The sequence below is a fragment of the Asterias amurensis genome, chromosome 3 (assembly GCF_032118995.1).
Source record: "Asterias amurensis chromosome 3, ASM3211899v1".
Lineage (NCBI taxonomy): Eukaryota > Metazoa > Echinodermata > Asteroidea > Forcipulatida > Asteriidae > Asterias > Asterias amurensis.
Window position 1 is genome coordinate 13,257,229 of NC_092650.1, and position 17,470 is coordinate 13,274,698.

The 17,470-nt window shown below is 38.8% G+C and overlaps 1 protein-coding gene across 1 annotated transcript in view; it reads left to right on the plus strand.

Moving 5' to 3' along the window:
* Positions 1 to 1,910: 1,910 nt before the first annotated feature.
* LOC139934920 (guanine nucleotide-binding protein G(o) subunit alpha-like) overlaps positions 1,911 to 17,470 on the plus strand; it is a 49,406-nt gene continuing 33,846 nt past the window's right edge. Inside the window, exons 1-2 of the mRNA XM_071929344.1 lie at positions 1,911 to 4,160; positions 4,606 to 4,648. Of these exons, the coding sequence (XP_071785445.1) occupies positions 4,043 to 4,160; positions 4,606 to 4,648 (161 nt within the window). The 5' untranslated portion in view covers positions 1,911 to 4,042. The remainder of the gene's footprint in view (positions 4,161 to 4,605; positions 4,649 to 17,470) is intronic.

The following is a 17,470-nucleotide window of genomic DNA, read 5'->3' on the forward strand; positions in this document are numbered from 1 at the left end:
TTTTAAATTATAGTTATAAGATGCATCTGTAAGGAATCGTGTGTGTGCGTGTGTGGGGAGATTGGGGGGGGGGGCTGCACCTCGGCCAGAAAAAAAAATTGTGTTAGAATAGCCAGCCAGTTGTAAAGAGATATGGAGACTGGGAGTCATAACGTTCAATGCGTATAAACTGCCATAATTCATGTTTCATCTTCAATGCACAAATCGGATCACAACCTTTTGCACAGGTGCTCCTTGGTTTTAGCAGCGGCGCGGCGGCGCTGTACTGCTCAAAAACATTGGGAACAAGGATGATCCTAACTGTTGAATGGGAAATGCTATCCCCCAATGGGCAAATAAGTCTTTTTGATCGCCGGTGCGGATGGGAGTAATAGTGAATGTCACGTGAAGTAAGTTCCACCAATCAAATGACAAGGATCTGTAGGTATGTTAGTTATATAAAACAAAATAAGAAACGAGTTTCCACAGAGGGTTTTGAAGGTAATCGTTGCATTTTTTGTTTTTACTTGTTGAGTCAAATGTCTGACCTTTACTTTACTATTTATGGCAGATATTTCATTGGACATGAACCTGCGACCTTCGGATTAACGCTCTAACAACTGAGCAACCTTTTATGGCGGTGTGTCAATATCTATGTTCGGGGCCGGTCATGTCAGTCGCGCTAGAAGCCACTCAACCTGGAAACTGCTGAAATAGTTTAATTTGATGTGTATTTAAAGGCTTCGGGTTATCGTTCACCAGTAACCGAGTCTGTGGGTCTAGGTCTACAGGTCAATTTGACCTGCTTAGAACTCATTCGGTGACGCAGAACAGAATTTAATTTTATTATCAGCAACCCAGATATAACTGTGTCTTGCCATAAGTGTTAAGTTAGTCTGTGAACCAAGATTCAGGCTGATATTGACTCTAATAAATGGACTTTATCGTCCGGGTTTACGCAAAATGGGCAACCAATTCAAAGGTTTACGCAAAATGGGCAACCAATTCAAAGGTTTACGCAAAATGGGCAAATTCATGACCTGATGCAGTTCTGTTGTTATTTGTAACCGTTTGTTTTAAAATGCATATAGGTAGAAAGATGCTGTAAAAGAAGAATACAATGATCCACACAAACATGCCTTGAAATTGCACGGTTTTCCTTTTCACCTCGTCGACTATCACGGTCGGTCATTTATGGGAGTCAAAAATTTGACTCCCATAAATGGCCGACCGTGTTAGTCGACAAGGTAAAAGGAAAACCGTGCAGTTTTGAGTGATACTTGTGTGGATCATTGTATTCTACTTCTAAAATATCTTTATAATCATGTGGATTCTATAACAAACGGTTACAAACGCTTTTCAAAGACCAGCTCGACCGATCCAAGGCAACGTGTTCCTTTATCGTGTACCCTCACCCTCCATGGTCTGCCTATATGTTCCGCAATACAGGTGTGTCAGTGGTAGTTTCTATACAGCTCTATATGATGCGATCAAGCTATAAACTATAGACGTTTGTCGAAAATGTCAGTATGGACGGACAAGCCAACACCAGGGGTGAAATTTTCCAAAATGTTTTGTTTACTTGTACATTTAAAATGTCAAAATATAATATATTATGTTTTAAATTGAAACTTATAAACAACATCAAGAATAGCATTGAAATCAAATGTGCCAATGTATTGTCAATAAACAACTCGACATTAGAGCCTATTTTCTTGCGCATTTCTTGGCGTTTCTACTTCCACAACTTTTGAACCAAAGGTGGTATCAACGTGGGGTTTTAGTGGGTGCGTTCGTTTAGCTTCCCTTGGTCTACCCCGGTTTGTGGCGGTATTTGTTTTCCAGGACGAACGTGTGCAGATAATTACCCACGTTTGTCCTGGAAAAAAAAACCGCCACACACCGGGGTCGAACGAACGCACCCAGTATAGATTGTGCTCCTTTCAAATCTATTATTATTTAAAAAAGGTACAAATTGCCAGGGTCGACAAACGACTCATTGCTTGATTGCATTACAATTTGGAACCTTTAAACCGTTAATGATACTATTACTGCTGATGAAAACCATACTAGTAGTGTCCAGTGCCTTTAAAGATGCTATGTCAAATTTTTGGCCGATTTGACCCGAAGCTTTTGATTTAAAATTCAATAGGTATTTTGAGGGGGTCGAGCAAGCTTCCATTTGTGCCATTGCTCGAAAAAGTCCGCCAATTATTAGTAGCTGTGAAATAAAGTGCTAAAAATTAGTTTTTGTCGGGATCCCGACAATATATCACGTGACCAATTCTTATGTGTTTTATAAGAAACGTTTTAAATTGTTGTCATATGATGGTTCCTGACCATTAAAAGTAAAAGTTAAACTTTTTTTCGTTAGAGCGTGTGATACTCTGTGAATTACCATTCACTCAAAACAATCTATTTTTTAATGTTTGGGGCCAAAAATCTGACATAACATCTTTAAGAAGTACAGGCAGATTTGGGCAATAAAATTAACATTATCATATAGCATTATATTTAAATTTTGCATCTAAAGAATATCATTCGCTTTTGCCCTTCCACCGAAACAAAAAAACGATTATTAATTATTAAAACGTAATTATAATAAAGAAAGGTTTGCGGTAACACCATGTAATGACTATCTCTAATGAGTTGGGGTGGTTCTGAAAAGAACCGTTGGTTTCAACTGGACGTTTCGATCAGTATGCTCTGATCGTCTTCCGGAGAAATCTTGACTCAGATGCTGCATGCTGCTTAAGTACTGTGGAGGTGGATTGGTGATGCACGAAGGCGGGAAATAAAGGCGGTAATTATAATAAACAAACAACCGCCAGACAGAGACAAACAAACAAATACATATCGCCTCCAGACACAGAACAAAATAAAACAGACGTCAGAACACAATACACAAAATGCATGTACAAACAATCACAAAACATACACAAAAGCATTCCAAACTGACCGTGGCACAAGGTACCATGGTGATCGATTATAACAACTCCGTGGTGGTAAAAATTGGCGCTTAATTAAAAATAATAATGGTTTTAGAGGTGGTGGCAACGAAAAGGTCTGATTAGGATTTATAGGATGGTGATGAAGATGTGGTGAAGCTGATAATTCATTGTTGTCAATGCTGACAATGGAGACGTCCATGGTGGTTTATATGGTTTATATGGTGAAGTTATCACACGGATATTGCGGTGGCAATGGTGATGGAGAACTGCCAAGATGGTGATGATGTGGCGGTCATAAAAAATGATTGTCATAATAGTGAACGATACTCATAATGACAACAACAACCCAAACACCAGAGGCGTTCTATACTCTGTCCTCACACAAGCATAATTTCCCCCATTGTCTGTAGTTTAGAGTATTGCTTGGCAGTAAACGATATGCCAAAGGCACGTGCCTAAACTGACACAAATGCCATGTGATAACCCGTCTGTTGGTAGCCCGTGTGTGCATTCATATCAGTCAGTACACTCGCACGTTTCTCTACATCATCCAGATGCTGCCTTGGGCAACACTGCGTCCCTTTTTCTACACAGTCGACCTGCTCCTGCCAAAGACGGACGAGAGGCATCCACGGGAGTTTTAAACGCGGTAAAATGGACGAGAAATACTGGAGAATAGACACTAAACAGAAGTAACCCAGGAGATGTGCACAACAGTCATGTTGTTTTCTTAGAGTGTTGTGAAGGTGCAGTATCTGGTGCAAAAATGACTGTCTGTGATAATCCATCTAGAACTCTGAGCAGCAGCATCGGTAGCGGCGATGTATGCCGTGACGTTGTCATGCCAATCAACAAGACAGTATAGTCGTAGTATGCACCACACCTTGCTATATACGTGCCCCTCGCCATACGGACGGCTGTGTGTACAGCAACCAAACTCATTTACTCAGCATTTACGTCACAGGACAACCCTACGATATATCAACGCGCGTTGGACAGGCTAGCTAGACGTCACAGGGCTGACTAACAGCGGCTCGTACTGGACAAAATACGGCCCGAATTCGCTGGCTGTTTCTTGCATACGATTTGTTCTGTGCCTCACCCTAAACAAGATGGGCTGTACTATGAGTGCGGAAGATCGGGAGGCCGCCGAGAAAAGCCGGCAAATTGACAAGACTCTAAAAGATGACGGGTTGCAAGCAGCCAAGGATGTTAAGCTACTACTACTGGGTGAGTTGACAAACCTACCCGCAAATCAACCCGGACCTCACACGCTCTGTATATTCATGCAATGATTTGAGCACATCGCGGTATTCACTTGTTAGTCTTCACGACGTAGATATATATTTTTTGTATATCACGTTGTGATATACAAGACTCTCTTTCAGCCACCTGGCTAATTGTCCATATTGCATTGTTGCTCAAGTGGGCTTGTCATTTTTCTTGTATGATGCATTGTGTTGTCAAGTGTTCTAGTCACCACTAAGGATGTTGCAGCCCATTCGAAGCCACGGGATTTGAGTGATTTGCTTTGCCATTGCAAGCAAGGATGTTTACAAGTGGTCGCGAGTATTATAATGGCCTGCACGGCCGTCAGTCAAATTCGTTCGCTCCATTAACATTTTACCTCATTATGGGGCCGGGGTCTAAAACCCGTTTCTTATTCGTTCCACAGGTGCCGGGGAATCGGGGAAAAGCACAATCGTCAAACAAATGAAGTAAGTCAGAGTCCATTTCTAAAAAATGTGTATACAAAAAACAATACCCAGGAGTAAAATATCTGTATGAATGATTGAAACGTGAGTCTAGTTGATAAGTATTATTATTACGCTTTTACATGTTAGAGCGGGTTGTGTTGTAGATAAGACACATTGGCCAGCGCCCCTCCCTCCAACTGGTGCCCGCGAGCAAGAAAACGGGTCAAGCTCGCTAGGCTGACACGATCAGCGGAAACCCAACAATGGCGACCTATGCCAAAGATAGTCTTCAATTGAGGGTGAAAGAGCTGTCATGCTGTGTTCAGTGTGTCGCCGGCTTCGTGTTCATATTTTGTTGTTCTGCCATCAGTATATGAGGTTTCTCATCTGAGAGTGCATAAATTAATTCAGCTACATCATCGTATAACACTAGTGTTAAACAAACACCTAAAAACCACAACGCTATTTTTTTCATAAAATACACATACATCCTTACGGATCAGGTCTAAAGGGTCTTACATTGAGAGACCTAGAGTGTTCCTTTTCAAAACAAAAGAACTTCCTTGTGGGGTCTATTGTTCCAATTGAGATTGCATAGTGCTATGTTGTTGTCAGGACCCCACAAGTTCCAGTGTGTAAGGACACTAAGCTCTGTGTTGGTCACTATGTGGACACTGATTTTGTTTCGTACATTTTAAGGAAAATCCTATTCTTCGCACTGTTAGAAAAAAAAACTGTGTGGACTGTAGGCGTGTGAAAGTCCACAGAGTGTTTCAAGTGCCTACATTTATGTGGACCGGTTTTGTATGTAGCTTTAATACACACGAAGCTATGGCTAGTAGTAGACTACATGCATCATGCCTACATGCATCCATACACTCTTTCAGCCTATAATCTTTCACTTCATCGTGAAATCAATGACGTTTCCACCACGGCATTCTCATAATACCATTTCCTTCCTTCGTTTATTATTATGCCACGGTTTTCCGATATTACATTTCCTTGTGTTCATGGCATACACCGATCGTTTGCATACATGACGACCAGCCTAGTTATTTACCATACAACCATGATATCTGACCTAGGGACTACTATATTCATCCTATCCAAATGATTAGCAATTTCTATACCTAATCAGATAATTGGCAAATTGCCCTTTGTACGTTGACCTAAAATATGATAATACATTTTTTGTTGTATAAGGTGAAATAATTGACGTGATGCAGTACAATAATAACAGATGAGCTAGAATTTGGGATTGATTTGATTATCTGAAAGACTGTATAAACCTGTATAACGGTGCAGCCATCTTGAACTACTCCCATTGATATCAATGTTACCAAACCGAGGCTGGAAGAACAAAATAGTCTGGTTCTTAATTGCGAAATGATTATTAGCATTCATTATCATATTCGATACGAGGAACATGACCAAGATGGAGGCAGCATGATAAAGGTCTATTGTGATATGGGTTACCTTTCCATCAAACCTCTGTTTTTTTCCGATCAACCCAAACGTGACATACTGACACAATACCGTGGGACTTTAAGTTGAATCCAGTTTTTTTTTCATATGCGAGAACGTGAAATGCATTTCATGTCGCTATCATTATGTCTGCCTCATTATAATTACTCGTGCAATTCGTGCCAGAAACTACATGCAGGCGGGTTCAATAGAGATTGCGAGTCAGCTTGAAAATGAAAACATTTCCGTGTATACGATGACCTGTTTATTTCAAATTACGTATTGACATTGCATAAGTGAATGAATTTCACACAGGATGTATTTTTGGCCTAAGGCTTGGCGTTGTAAAACTGTCTTCAACTATACCATTTGTATATGTCAATGGCTTTTACGGGTTTAAAAATAAATTCAATATTGAATCATTTTGTCAAGTTTTAAATTCATCTGCACTAGTGCAGCTTTTGTTGAAGACTTGTAATTCAGTAAAATATTTCTTTAGAAAAAAACAAACAATTTCATCTTGGAAAACAAGTTTGGAATGTTGTGCACTTTAAGATTTTATATTCCTGATAACAAAAAACAACATTTACATTCACCCTTTGTACATGTACACTGTAGTGTTAAGTCTTGATTTAAACCTAGAGTAAAATTAGCGAGTCATAAAAGCCAGTGTGCCATTTGAGTATTAAAAATGATTTATTTTATCTTAGAGAAAAACCAATGAATAATTGTGAATGATTGTTAGCACTTTGAAATATCTATATTTCTTGCAAGGAGCCTAACTATAGTGCGAATAGCAAGTCTGCCCAGTTAAATGGTCTATGTACTTTTTGTAGGACAAAAAACACAATGTCCATAGATTTACATTAAACTTACACAGTTTGAAGATAATGATATTAGAAAGCTTCCCTGACACTATTAGTTGCTGAGGTGCTGTAGTCTCTGAGAAATGGGTAAAACAATGTCATGAAAATAATTTTTGTTTCAGTGATCAAGAGACGAATTTTGTAATTTTGAACATGTAAGAACATATTTTCATGACATTGTTTTACTAAATTTAAAAAAAAACTACAGCACCTCAGCAACTAATATTTTAAGCTACGCTTTCTACTATCTTTATCTTCAAACTGTGTATGTTTAATGTAAATCTGTGGACATTGTGTTTTGCGTTACAAAAAGTACCCGGGCGAATCCTTTGACCAATGTTCGTCATTAATAAAATGCACCCAACCGTCACATTATTACGAACCATAGTATTAAATACAAACCTTTATGAAATGAAAGTCATAAATGATGTAAGATAATTTGAGACAATCTTGGTTTATATAGCAGAGTGCATTAGTTCCAGTCAATGGGGAATCCATCGAATGTTACCAAATGTTTTATGTAAAATATTACCCGAATTATTGACAGCCATATTTTGCACATACACAGAAAGATTTCAGTTACCAGTTTTGTAGTGAGTGCATCAGGATACAACTTGAACACCTTTTCATGTAGTCGAAAATTGAGTAATTTGAAGAAAGCCACTTCCTTTTATTCCAGTGACATGTTTTATTTATCGAGAAAGTAAACATCGAGTGAGAAACTTTTATTTTTAGTAAACGTATCCAATGTTTTTAGAAGTTAAGTCAGATTCTTTGGGGTGTTTGGACTCGTAAATTGATATCAAAATTTGAAAAAGCTAGTTAATATTCGAGATAGGTGTAAGCGTTATTATATAAAGGTATTGCACAAGCAAATCCTCACACGATTAGTGGTAGTTTATAGTTATCGGGATCTCGACATTAATTAACGTCGATCATCAGTCAAACCCTTTTTGCATGTGCCATGTATTCTGTGCAGTGTCTGTGATACAAAAGTATTTGTATGCTTTTCGTTTTGAAACAAAAGCATCATCTTGTAAAAATCGGGCAAAATATTTTAACAAATCGGCGAAAATTATAAAATGCAACTTTAATAACCAGAGTGTATAAAGAACAAATATAAATGTGAAAGTCTCAGATTATGTAAACATCTTATCTTCCCGTCGTTTTCCATGCACTTAGGCCAATACAGATATTGCACTTCCTCATAGCTTTATAAAGGAGTATTTTTGGTGGGAACGAAATTGTTCAACATGGCACAAGTTAGGCCTGTTGGTAAATTTAGTTGGCGACTGCAATAATTGTTGCAGTTCACCATTGGAGCTATATCTGCTTTTTACGATGAGGTATTCTGAAATAACAAGTTCGTCTGTACTTTACTGCTGCTGTTCTGGCCAGACGTTTACAATTCATCATGCAGGTCACAGTGGTTATTTATAAAATAACCTTGGGTTTATGTTATTATGCACATCTATTACACGAATGTTCATGAAGTATACAACATCACCTGGACACAATCATCTGGACACAATGTTACACACTCGTCTAATATTACCTCACATCAATCAACATAATGTTTGCGAATGATGTTATTTTCATAAAACACATCACCAACTTAACACATTGGAAAGACATTCATAGCTTTGGGGAAATATAAGTGTAGCTAGACTGCAATTGGACCTCAATAGCTAAGTGGGAGAAACATATGGATTTCCTTGCTGTGGAGAATTATCAGTCTCAAATTTGAGTGATAATTCACATTAACAGATGCATTTTTGCAGGCTCGATATCCCAAATCAACAAACGTCTAAGCTAGTTCAATACCCAGCACACGCACACACATCTCTTAAAGTTAGTTCCATATTTGTTCATTGACCTCAAGATCATAACCTCCTCCCCATATTTGCACGTTGACCTGACAAGAAGATCATGACCGCATCCCCGTAACGTAATTGACCTCAATATCAGAGCATCCTTTCCATATTGCCAATTGACCTCAAAAGCAGACCCTCTTCATAAACTCCCCATTGACCTCAAAATTTAGAAATTGCACATTGACCTCACTATTACAGCCCTTCCATTATTGACCTTAAGACTAGAACCTTTTTGCGCTGCTGCCCTTTGACCTCCAGATCGGAACCACAATTCACTATGGCATACTGGCCTCGATATCAGAACCACCTCATGTTGTACATTGACCTGAAGAGCATGACCTCATATTAAATATTGAACTGAAGACTAGAATCTCCTCCCCGTGTTGCCAGTCGACGCCAAGATCATGTATCCGATGCCCATTTACCCTCAAGATCCCAATCTCGTCCCCATTGCCAGTTGTCCTCAAGATCAGAAAAAAAGGCATGCTGACCCCAATATCAGAACCTCCTTGTTTCGCCATTTGACCTCAAGATCACGAACTCCTCCCTATATTTTCCATTGTCCGCAAAATGAAAAGAATCATTCGATTATAATCTCCTTGCCATAGGCACATTACCCATTAGCCTCAAGTTAAAAACCTCTGCCCTTACCCATTTACCTCAACATCGAAACCTCTGCCCATAATTATTACCCATTGGCCTCAACATCGAAACCTCTGCCCATATTACCCATTGACCTCAAAATCAAAACCTCTGCCCATATTACCCGTTGACCTCAGCATCAAAACCTCTGCCCATATTACCCATTGACCTCAAAATCAAAACCTCTGCCCATATTACCCGTTGACCTCAACATCAAAACCTCTGCCCATATTACCCATTGACCTCAACATCGAAACCTCTGCCCATATTACCCGTTGACCTCAGCATCAAAACCTCTGCCCATATTACCCATTGACCTCAACATCGAAACCTCTGCCCATCTTACCCATTGACCTCAACATCGAAACCTCTGCCCATATTACCCATTGACCTCAAAATCAAAACCTCTGCCCATATTACTCGTTGACCTCTACATCAAAACCTCTGCCCATATTACCCATTGACCTCAAAATCAAAACCTCTGCCCATATTACCCGTTGACCTCAGCATCAAAACCTCTGCCCATATTACCCATTGACCTCAACATCGAAACCTCTGCCCATCTTACCCATTGACCTCAACATCGAAACCTCTGCCCATATTACCCATTGACCTCTACATCAAAACCTCTGCCCATATTACCCATTGACCTCAACATCGAAACCTCTGCCCATATTACCCGTTGACCTCAGCATCAAAACCTCTGCCCATATTACCCATTGACCTCAACATCGAAACCTCTGCCCATCTTACCCATTGACCTCAACATCGAAACCTCTGCCCATATTACCCGTTGACCTCAGCATCAAAACCTCTGCCCATATTACCCATTGACCTCAACATCGAAACCTCTGCCCATATTACCCGTTGACCTCAACATCGAAACCTCTGACCATATTACCCAATGACCTCAACATTTACCTCTATTGACACACAAGGGAATCTCTCGGAATCTCCTTCCGGTGTTGCCATTGACCTCAAGATCCAGAACTTTCACCTATTTCCCAGATACAAAACCTCGCCTTTGTACCTTAAATTGAGAGAAACACGACTTCGTACGAGGTTCGTAATCGGTCTGATTCCATTGTTGTTAATCTTTGTATAGTTTTAAGCTACTGTTAATGCTTGTAATGTTTAATAACGGTTTTGTATTTTAGATTTTAGACCTAATTGCAGCTTTAATATTCAGCAATTTTATTTACTGCCCAGGGAGACTTTGGAACGCTAGGTGGCAGCATACTTACCAGGAAAATGTCAATTGTTTATGTAGTTCTAAGCATGCGCACATTATCGAGAACAATGTATCTACCTGGTAAGTCTGCTGCCAGCTAGTGTCCAAAAGATTTCCCATTGACCCATCAAGATCAGAACCTCCCACATTGCCGATTGACCTAGTGGTCAGAACCCTCTTCACACATTGCCTCTTGACATCAAGATCAGAAACTCCACGTTTTGCAAATTGACCTCGAGACCACGACCTTCTCTACATTGCCCATTGACCTCAAGATCAGAGCCTCCTTCCCATACCCATTCATATAGCTACAAACCATCATTACACATCGACCTCAAGATTCAAAAGTTCCTTTATTTGCCAATTAACCTCCGGATTGTTGACCTTCTTTTCTATTTTAATTGAACTCAAGCTCCAGAGCGTTCTTTCCAATGATAACCAGTTTACCTGATGATCAGGCACTTTCCTTCCACGAATATAACTTAACCTCGTGATCTATAGGGCATTGTTGTTGCCTATGTGTATATCAACCCCAGCCTTGATTCAAACCGGCCTTTTCATTCTTTCAACCATCTTTCAAATTCAAAGCCTCCTTTCGGTTTTAAAGATCCCACTCAGCATTACTCATCAATACCACTTGTCTCAAGACATAGAACCTCCCTGCCTCAGTCCAGATCCGAAACGTCCTTACCATTGTACCTTCCTTGTATTTTCCACGTTACCCGTTGACCTAGGATCAAGGATCTCTTTACACAATTGCCCATTATCCATAAAGATTAAGCACTCCATTTCCATGCTACAATTTTACCTTAGGTTTCAAAGTTTATTTGCCCATCAAACTTGGTATTATGGGTCTCCTTATCTTAGTGCCAAACAACCTCCATATCGAAAGCGAAAGTCCATGACCTACAAATCCAAAGCCGCTTCCATTATCGTCATAAACCTCATAAGTCAGACCTTCCCTATTGACTTCCTGAATCCAAAACCTCCCACAGCCATTGACCTTACAAGATCCACAGCCTTTGAAACCCCGTGTTTGCCACTTCCAATGTCCAAAGCCTCTTATAACAAAAGTGACCTTTACCTCCAAACCAGGATCTCCCTACACGGCGTAATTTACCTCCCGATGTCTGATTCAAGTGCTCACTGATCCTCAGATCCAAAACCACCCTATACCATATTGCCCAAAGAGTACCACATCCAACCACCTCCAAATAATGTCCATTGATCCCCATAGATACCCTGTAACATTGGTGCTTCCATATAGCCTTGCATGTAGCCTCAGATGAACTTAATATCCTCAATTGACCTCCACATAACCTCGATTCCAGATAGCCTCTATTGACTTGAGATTTCCTCCATTCAACCCAGATAGCATCATTATTAGAGTTAAACATGCCCTTCATTGGCAAAGTGCTCACTAATCCTCGGATCCAAAACCTCCCCATTTTCCCAAAGAGTACCACATCCATCAGATAGTCCCATACGTTTCTCATGAACCTTCCATTGACCTCCAGATAATGTCATTTGATCCCCATGATACTCAGTAACATTGGTGCCTCCATAATAGCCTTCTATGTAGCCTCAAATGAACTTAATATCCTCAATTGACCTCCACATAATCTGGATTCCAGATAGCCTCTATTGACTTGAGATTTCCTCCATTGAACCCAGGTAGCATCATTATTAGAGTTAAACATGTCCTTCATTGGCAAAGTGCTCGCTAATCCTCAGATCCAAAACCTCCCCATTTTCCCAAAGAGTACCACATCCATCAGATAGTCCCATACGATTGTCATGAACTTTCCATTGTCCTCCAAATAATGTCCATTGATCCCCATGATACCCTGTAACATTGTTGCCTCCATATAGCCTTGCATGTAGCCTCAAATGAACTTATATCCTCAATTGACCTCCACATAACCTGGATTCCAGATAGCCTTTATTGACTTGAGATTTCCTCCATAGAACCCAGATAGCATGATTAGTAGAGTTAAACATGTCCTTCATTGGCAAAGTGCTCGCTAATCCTCATATCCAAAACCTCCCCATTTGCCCAAAGAGTACCACATCCATCAGATAGTCCCATACGTTTGTCATGAACCTTCCATTGACCTCCAAATAATGTCCATTGATCCCCATGATACCCTGTAACAATGGTGCCTCTATATAGCCTTGCATGTAGCCTGAAATGAACTTAATATCCTCAATTGACCTCCACATAACCTGGATTCCAGATAGCCTCTATTGACTTGAGATTTCCTCCATTGAACCCAGATAGCATAATTAAAAGAGTTAAACATGTCCTTCATTTGCAAACTAACTAATTTTAATGAGCATCCGATTGACACAACACAAATATCCTGTATTAACTTCATTGTATAGCCGATTCTCCCACTTAAAAATGAATATCCAGTATTCACATAACAATATTTTATAATTTGTTATAAAATTCCTCAATAATAATAATTTTTTGTGATAGTTTAAAAAAATAAAAACACACTCACAGAGAGAACCTTTGCTTTTTGTTTCCTTCCTTTCGACATTTAAAAAACAAACGGAAGCAATCATACAGAATGTCTACGTGACTCTTTCCATGTTGGTTTTCTGTAAGTTCATTAAAGACACTGGGTACTGTTGGAATCTTTCAAAGACCTGTCTTCTCACTCGGTGTATTTAAACATATGAATAAAAATAATAACAAACCAGTGAAATAAAACACCCTATTCACACGAAGTTGTGTGCTTTCATATGCTTGATTTCGATACTTCAAAATCTAATTCTGCGGTCTCAAAATCATATTCGTGGAAAATTACTTCTTTCTCGAAAACCACGTTTTCTCACAATGTTTTATACCACCAACCTCTCCCCATTACACGTTACCAAGTAAGGTTGTATGCTTATAATTATTTTGAGTAACTAACAATAGTGTCCACTGCCTTTAAGCTGAATATTGTCAGTGCATAATTTCCCTAACCCAGTTATTGACGTCGATGGCTGAATAAGGCACATTGAATCACGAACTATGCTAACATTCATGGGTTGAGAGCACTTCACATTGACGTAGGCCCCCTACAGTGTCAAACAAAAGGATGGTACAACAGCAGTCCACTATACCCCATTCATAATTCTAATTCTCCAGTTTAAAATAGACAATCCTAAAGCAAATTCATCGAAATGCATTTTCGAAAACACCGCGTGCAACTCAAGTTTTATGACAATATATTTGACGAACGGATATCCGACATTTTTGTTTAAAACAGCTTAACTTCAGTGACCGGTGTTGGACCCAAACTTGATTATTTTAAAAAGTATTTGTTCATTTGTGTTAATACAACCATGCCCACAATATTGTCAATTGAGCAAGTGTGTTTAGAGGTCGGGATTAGTTCACATAGGCCCATTTTAAAGCAATCCCACAACATCGGTATAAACAGTATTGTCCAGAGGGCCAACACTTCGTGTATTCACACCTTGTATAAAGTAACAAACTTCGCCGTGTCAAGACTTGTATTCAAAATAAATCCGTTATTCTCGATATCGAGAATTGATAATTGTTTCAATGCTTTCTCAAAAAGTAAAGCATTTCATGGATTAATATTTCAAGGGAAGTCTTTCACCATTACCGTCTGTAACCCGTAAGCTATTTGTAAATCTGTGAACTTTAAAAACAAAATTGTGTCCGATGGCTTTGATGTTCTGTGCAAAGTATCAACAGGAGCCATGTATACTCATATTTACTTAAAGATAAAATGCAGGCAAAACAAACAATTGTTAGTTTCAAAGCTCACTAGTTATAAAGTTCGATCAACCAGCACCAACTCTCCAGAGAAAGATCTTCGACAAAAATTTGTCAAAATAAAGGAGCCATGCGTATATAATAACTTAAAGATAACTGTAAGTTGTATTGATAATGCCGTTGCTCACTAAAAATAAAGTTTGAACCAGCAACAATCCTTGAGAGACAGACTTCCATCTGAATATTGTCAATATTGAGAAAATAGAAACCGTACGTACATATGAAAATGTGCGTAAGCACTGACAAATCACAACCCGGCTTTCGTTGGTTTCAATTAACAGGCCAAGTTGAACTCTGTTTGTGTAAAATGGTCACAGGATGATTGGATCTTGTATGGAAATAAGAAGATGAAATTTATGTACTTTTCAAAAAACAATGATGGTATGTACCGCTAATGACGTATTAGGATCGGTAATTGCCAGAATAAACCTTATGCATGACGTCATTAGAGTAGGGCGCCCTCGCGTAGAGGTCAAGTCCTGTGCGCCGTACGTACAAATCTGTGCATTTCCATTGTTTCATCATTCTGTTCACCTTTAAGATGGCGGCTGTATGACGTCAATGCCTACAGGCCTATAACAAATTTGTTTTTATTCGAAAAGCCTATAGGCCTTTACTTCATATTAAAGATGTATAAAATGACATTAATTAAATTTAATTTAAACAAATTCTTTCTGAAATTTCCATTCAGATTTTCGTTAAATAAGTATGATCTGAGATTTAAGAATGATCGATATAATTATTTTGCAGAGTAGAAATTCCAGTTCAAAATTCATTTATCAAACATTCCATGAAGATGTCTCATAATAGCACTGGATGACTTGATATGAATTCATGATGTTTTAAAACGTGTTAGACAGCGTTCTTAGAAGATATTTATCTTGTATAACCTTGACAAACATAAGGTAAACCAAAACAACAACATTTACATAACAAGATTATGTAAGTGTTGTTGTTTTGTTTTTGTATTTCTTTTTTTCTTTTTTTCTTCTTTTTTTTTCTTGGGGGGGGAGTTTTTCATCTTAAAGTACAATGGTATCAGAGCGGTGGCACGAGATGACGTCACCGATATCCCTTTCTCCTGATCTCATCGAGAAACCTTTTTCTGAAGGTTTTTAAATAGGGCCTTTATTCAGTTTTGCTGGCAAAATATCTACCAGATACCTCACTGTTTTCATTAAGCAAAGTTAGATTATGGACGCATATGAGCGTCTCTAGTTACACGCTGTGGCAGTGGCTATACATGTTGCTATTGTCCTATTATGCCTCAACCCTAACGTGGAAATAAATCCATACCCGCTCACTCAAGCACAGCCTATTTCTTCGCTACACGTTAAAAAAACTATATCAGGACACAATGTAGAGGTTCTAAAGTTTAAAGGCAGTGGACACTATTGGTAATTACTCAAAAACAATTATTAGCATAAAACCTTACTTGGTAACAAGCTATGGGGAGAGGTTGATAGTAAAAAACATTGTGAGAAACTACTTCCTCTGAAGTGACATAGCTTTCGAGAAAGAAGTAATTTTCCACGAATTTGATTTCGAATCCTCATATTTAGAATTGGAGGTCTCGAAATCAAGCATCTGAAAGCACACAACTTCATGTGACAAGGGTGTTTTTTCTTTCATTTCTATCTCGCAACTTCGACGACCAATTAAGCTCAAATTTTCACAGGTTTGTTAATGGTTATGATGAGATATACACCGAGTGAGAAGACATGTCTTTGACAGTTACCAAGAGTGTCCACTGCCTTTAACATGATTGTGTTGCTCATCATATTCGTACTTATCGAATAATGTTAGCAGGGAACCCATTCTGGACAGTAATACATAACATTTGCTGGGGCCAATTTCATAGAGCTGCTTAAGCAAAAAATCTGCTTAAGCACGAAAATAGCTCGCTTATTTTACACAGGCTACTGGCAAAAATTTCATGCCATATACATTACTTGTGACTGGTATTTAGCTGTTGTTTGCTTAGCATAACAATTCAATTGAGTCTTGTCCGGTATAGTCTGATTTTACTAAGCAAGGAATTTTTTGCTTAAGCAAAATTTTGTGCTTAAGCAGATCTATGAAATTGGGCCCTGGGGCCAATTTCATAGAGCTGCTTAAGCAAACAATTTGCTTAAGCACGAAAATAGCTCGCTTGTTTTACACATGTTACTGGCCAAAATTTCATGCCACATACATTGCTTATGACTAGTATTTAGTTGTTGTTTACTTAGCATAACAATTGAGTGGAGTCTTGGCCGGTAATCTGATTTTACTAAGCAATGATTTTTTTGCTTAAGCAAAAATTTTTGCTTAAGCAGCTCTATGAAATTGGGCCCTGGTTAGCACATTTCTGTGCTTAGCAGTTGCATACAAAAACAGACCCATGTGCAATGCAATCCAAATGATGGCGCCTCACGTTGTAGTCCTAATTATATAGCACCTATGATCATAAGGAGGAGACCTGAAATGAATCCGATCATGTTTTCTCTGATAAAAACCTTCTTTTATATATTCTTTTACACTGCTAGATCTAGGGTGTTAAAAATAGACCACTGGCGTTCACTTTGGCCAACTCGACTTTTATTATTCTAACACCTCAGCTTGGGCAGATTGTACATCCAAAGACACGGCACAAGCACACGATGTGTTGACAAAATTGCTTCATCGAAAACTATACAGGCCTTCTTCTCTAATTGGAATCAAGATACCCTGTAAAGGTCTCATCACCCCCCCCCCCCCCTTTTTATGAAAGCTGGTACACATAAAGAGAAGTTTTATTTATAGTTTTGCAAAACATAATTTTAAAGTGAAAGTGAAAGATGCTTTAAATTTTTTTTTTTATATCCCGGTTCGTTTCCCTAGAGCACCAGTTAAATCAAAATTAATGAACAACTATACGGTATAATCCATCCCAGATACCACGTTGTCATGACAAAAGAACACTGCCCCTATTGTCTCACGCAAGAA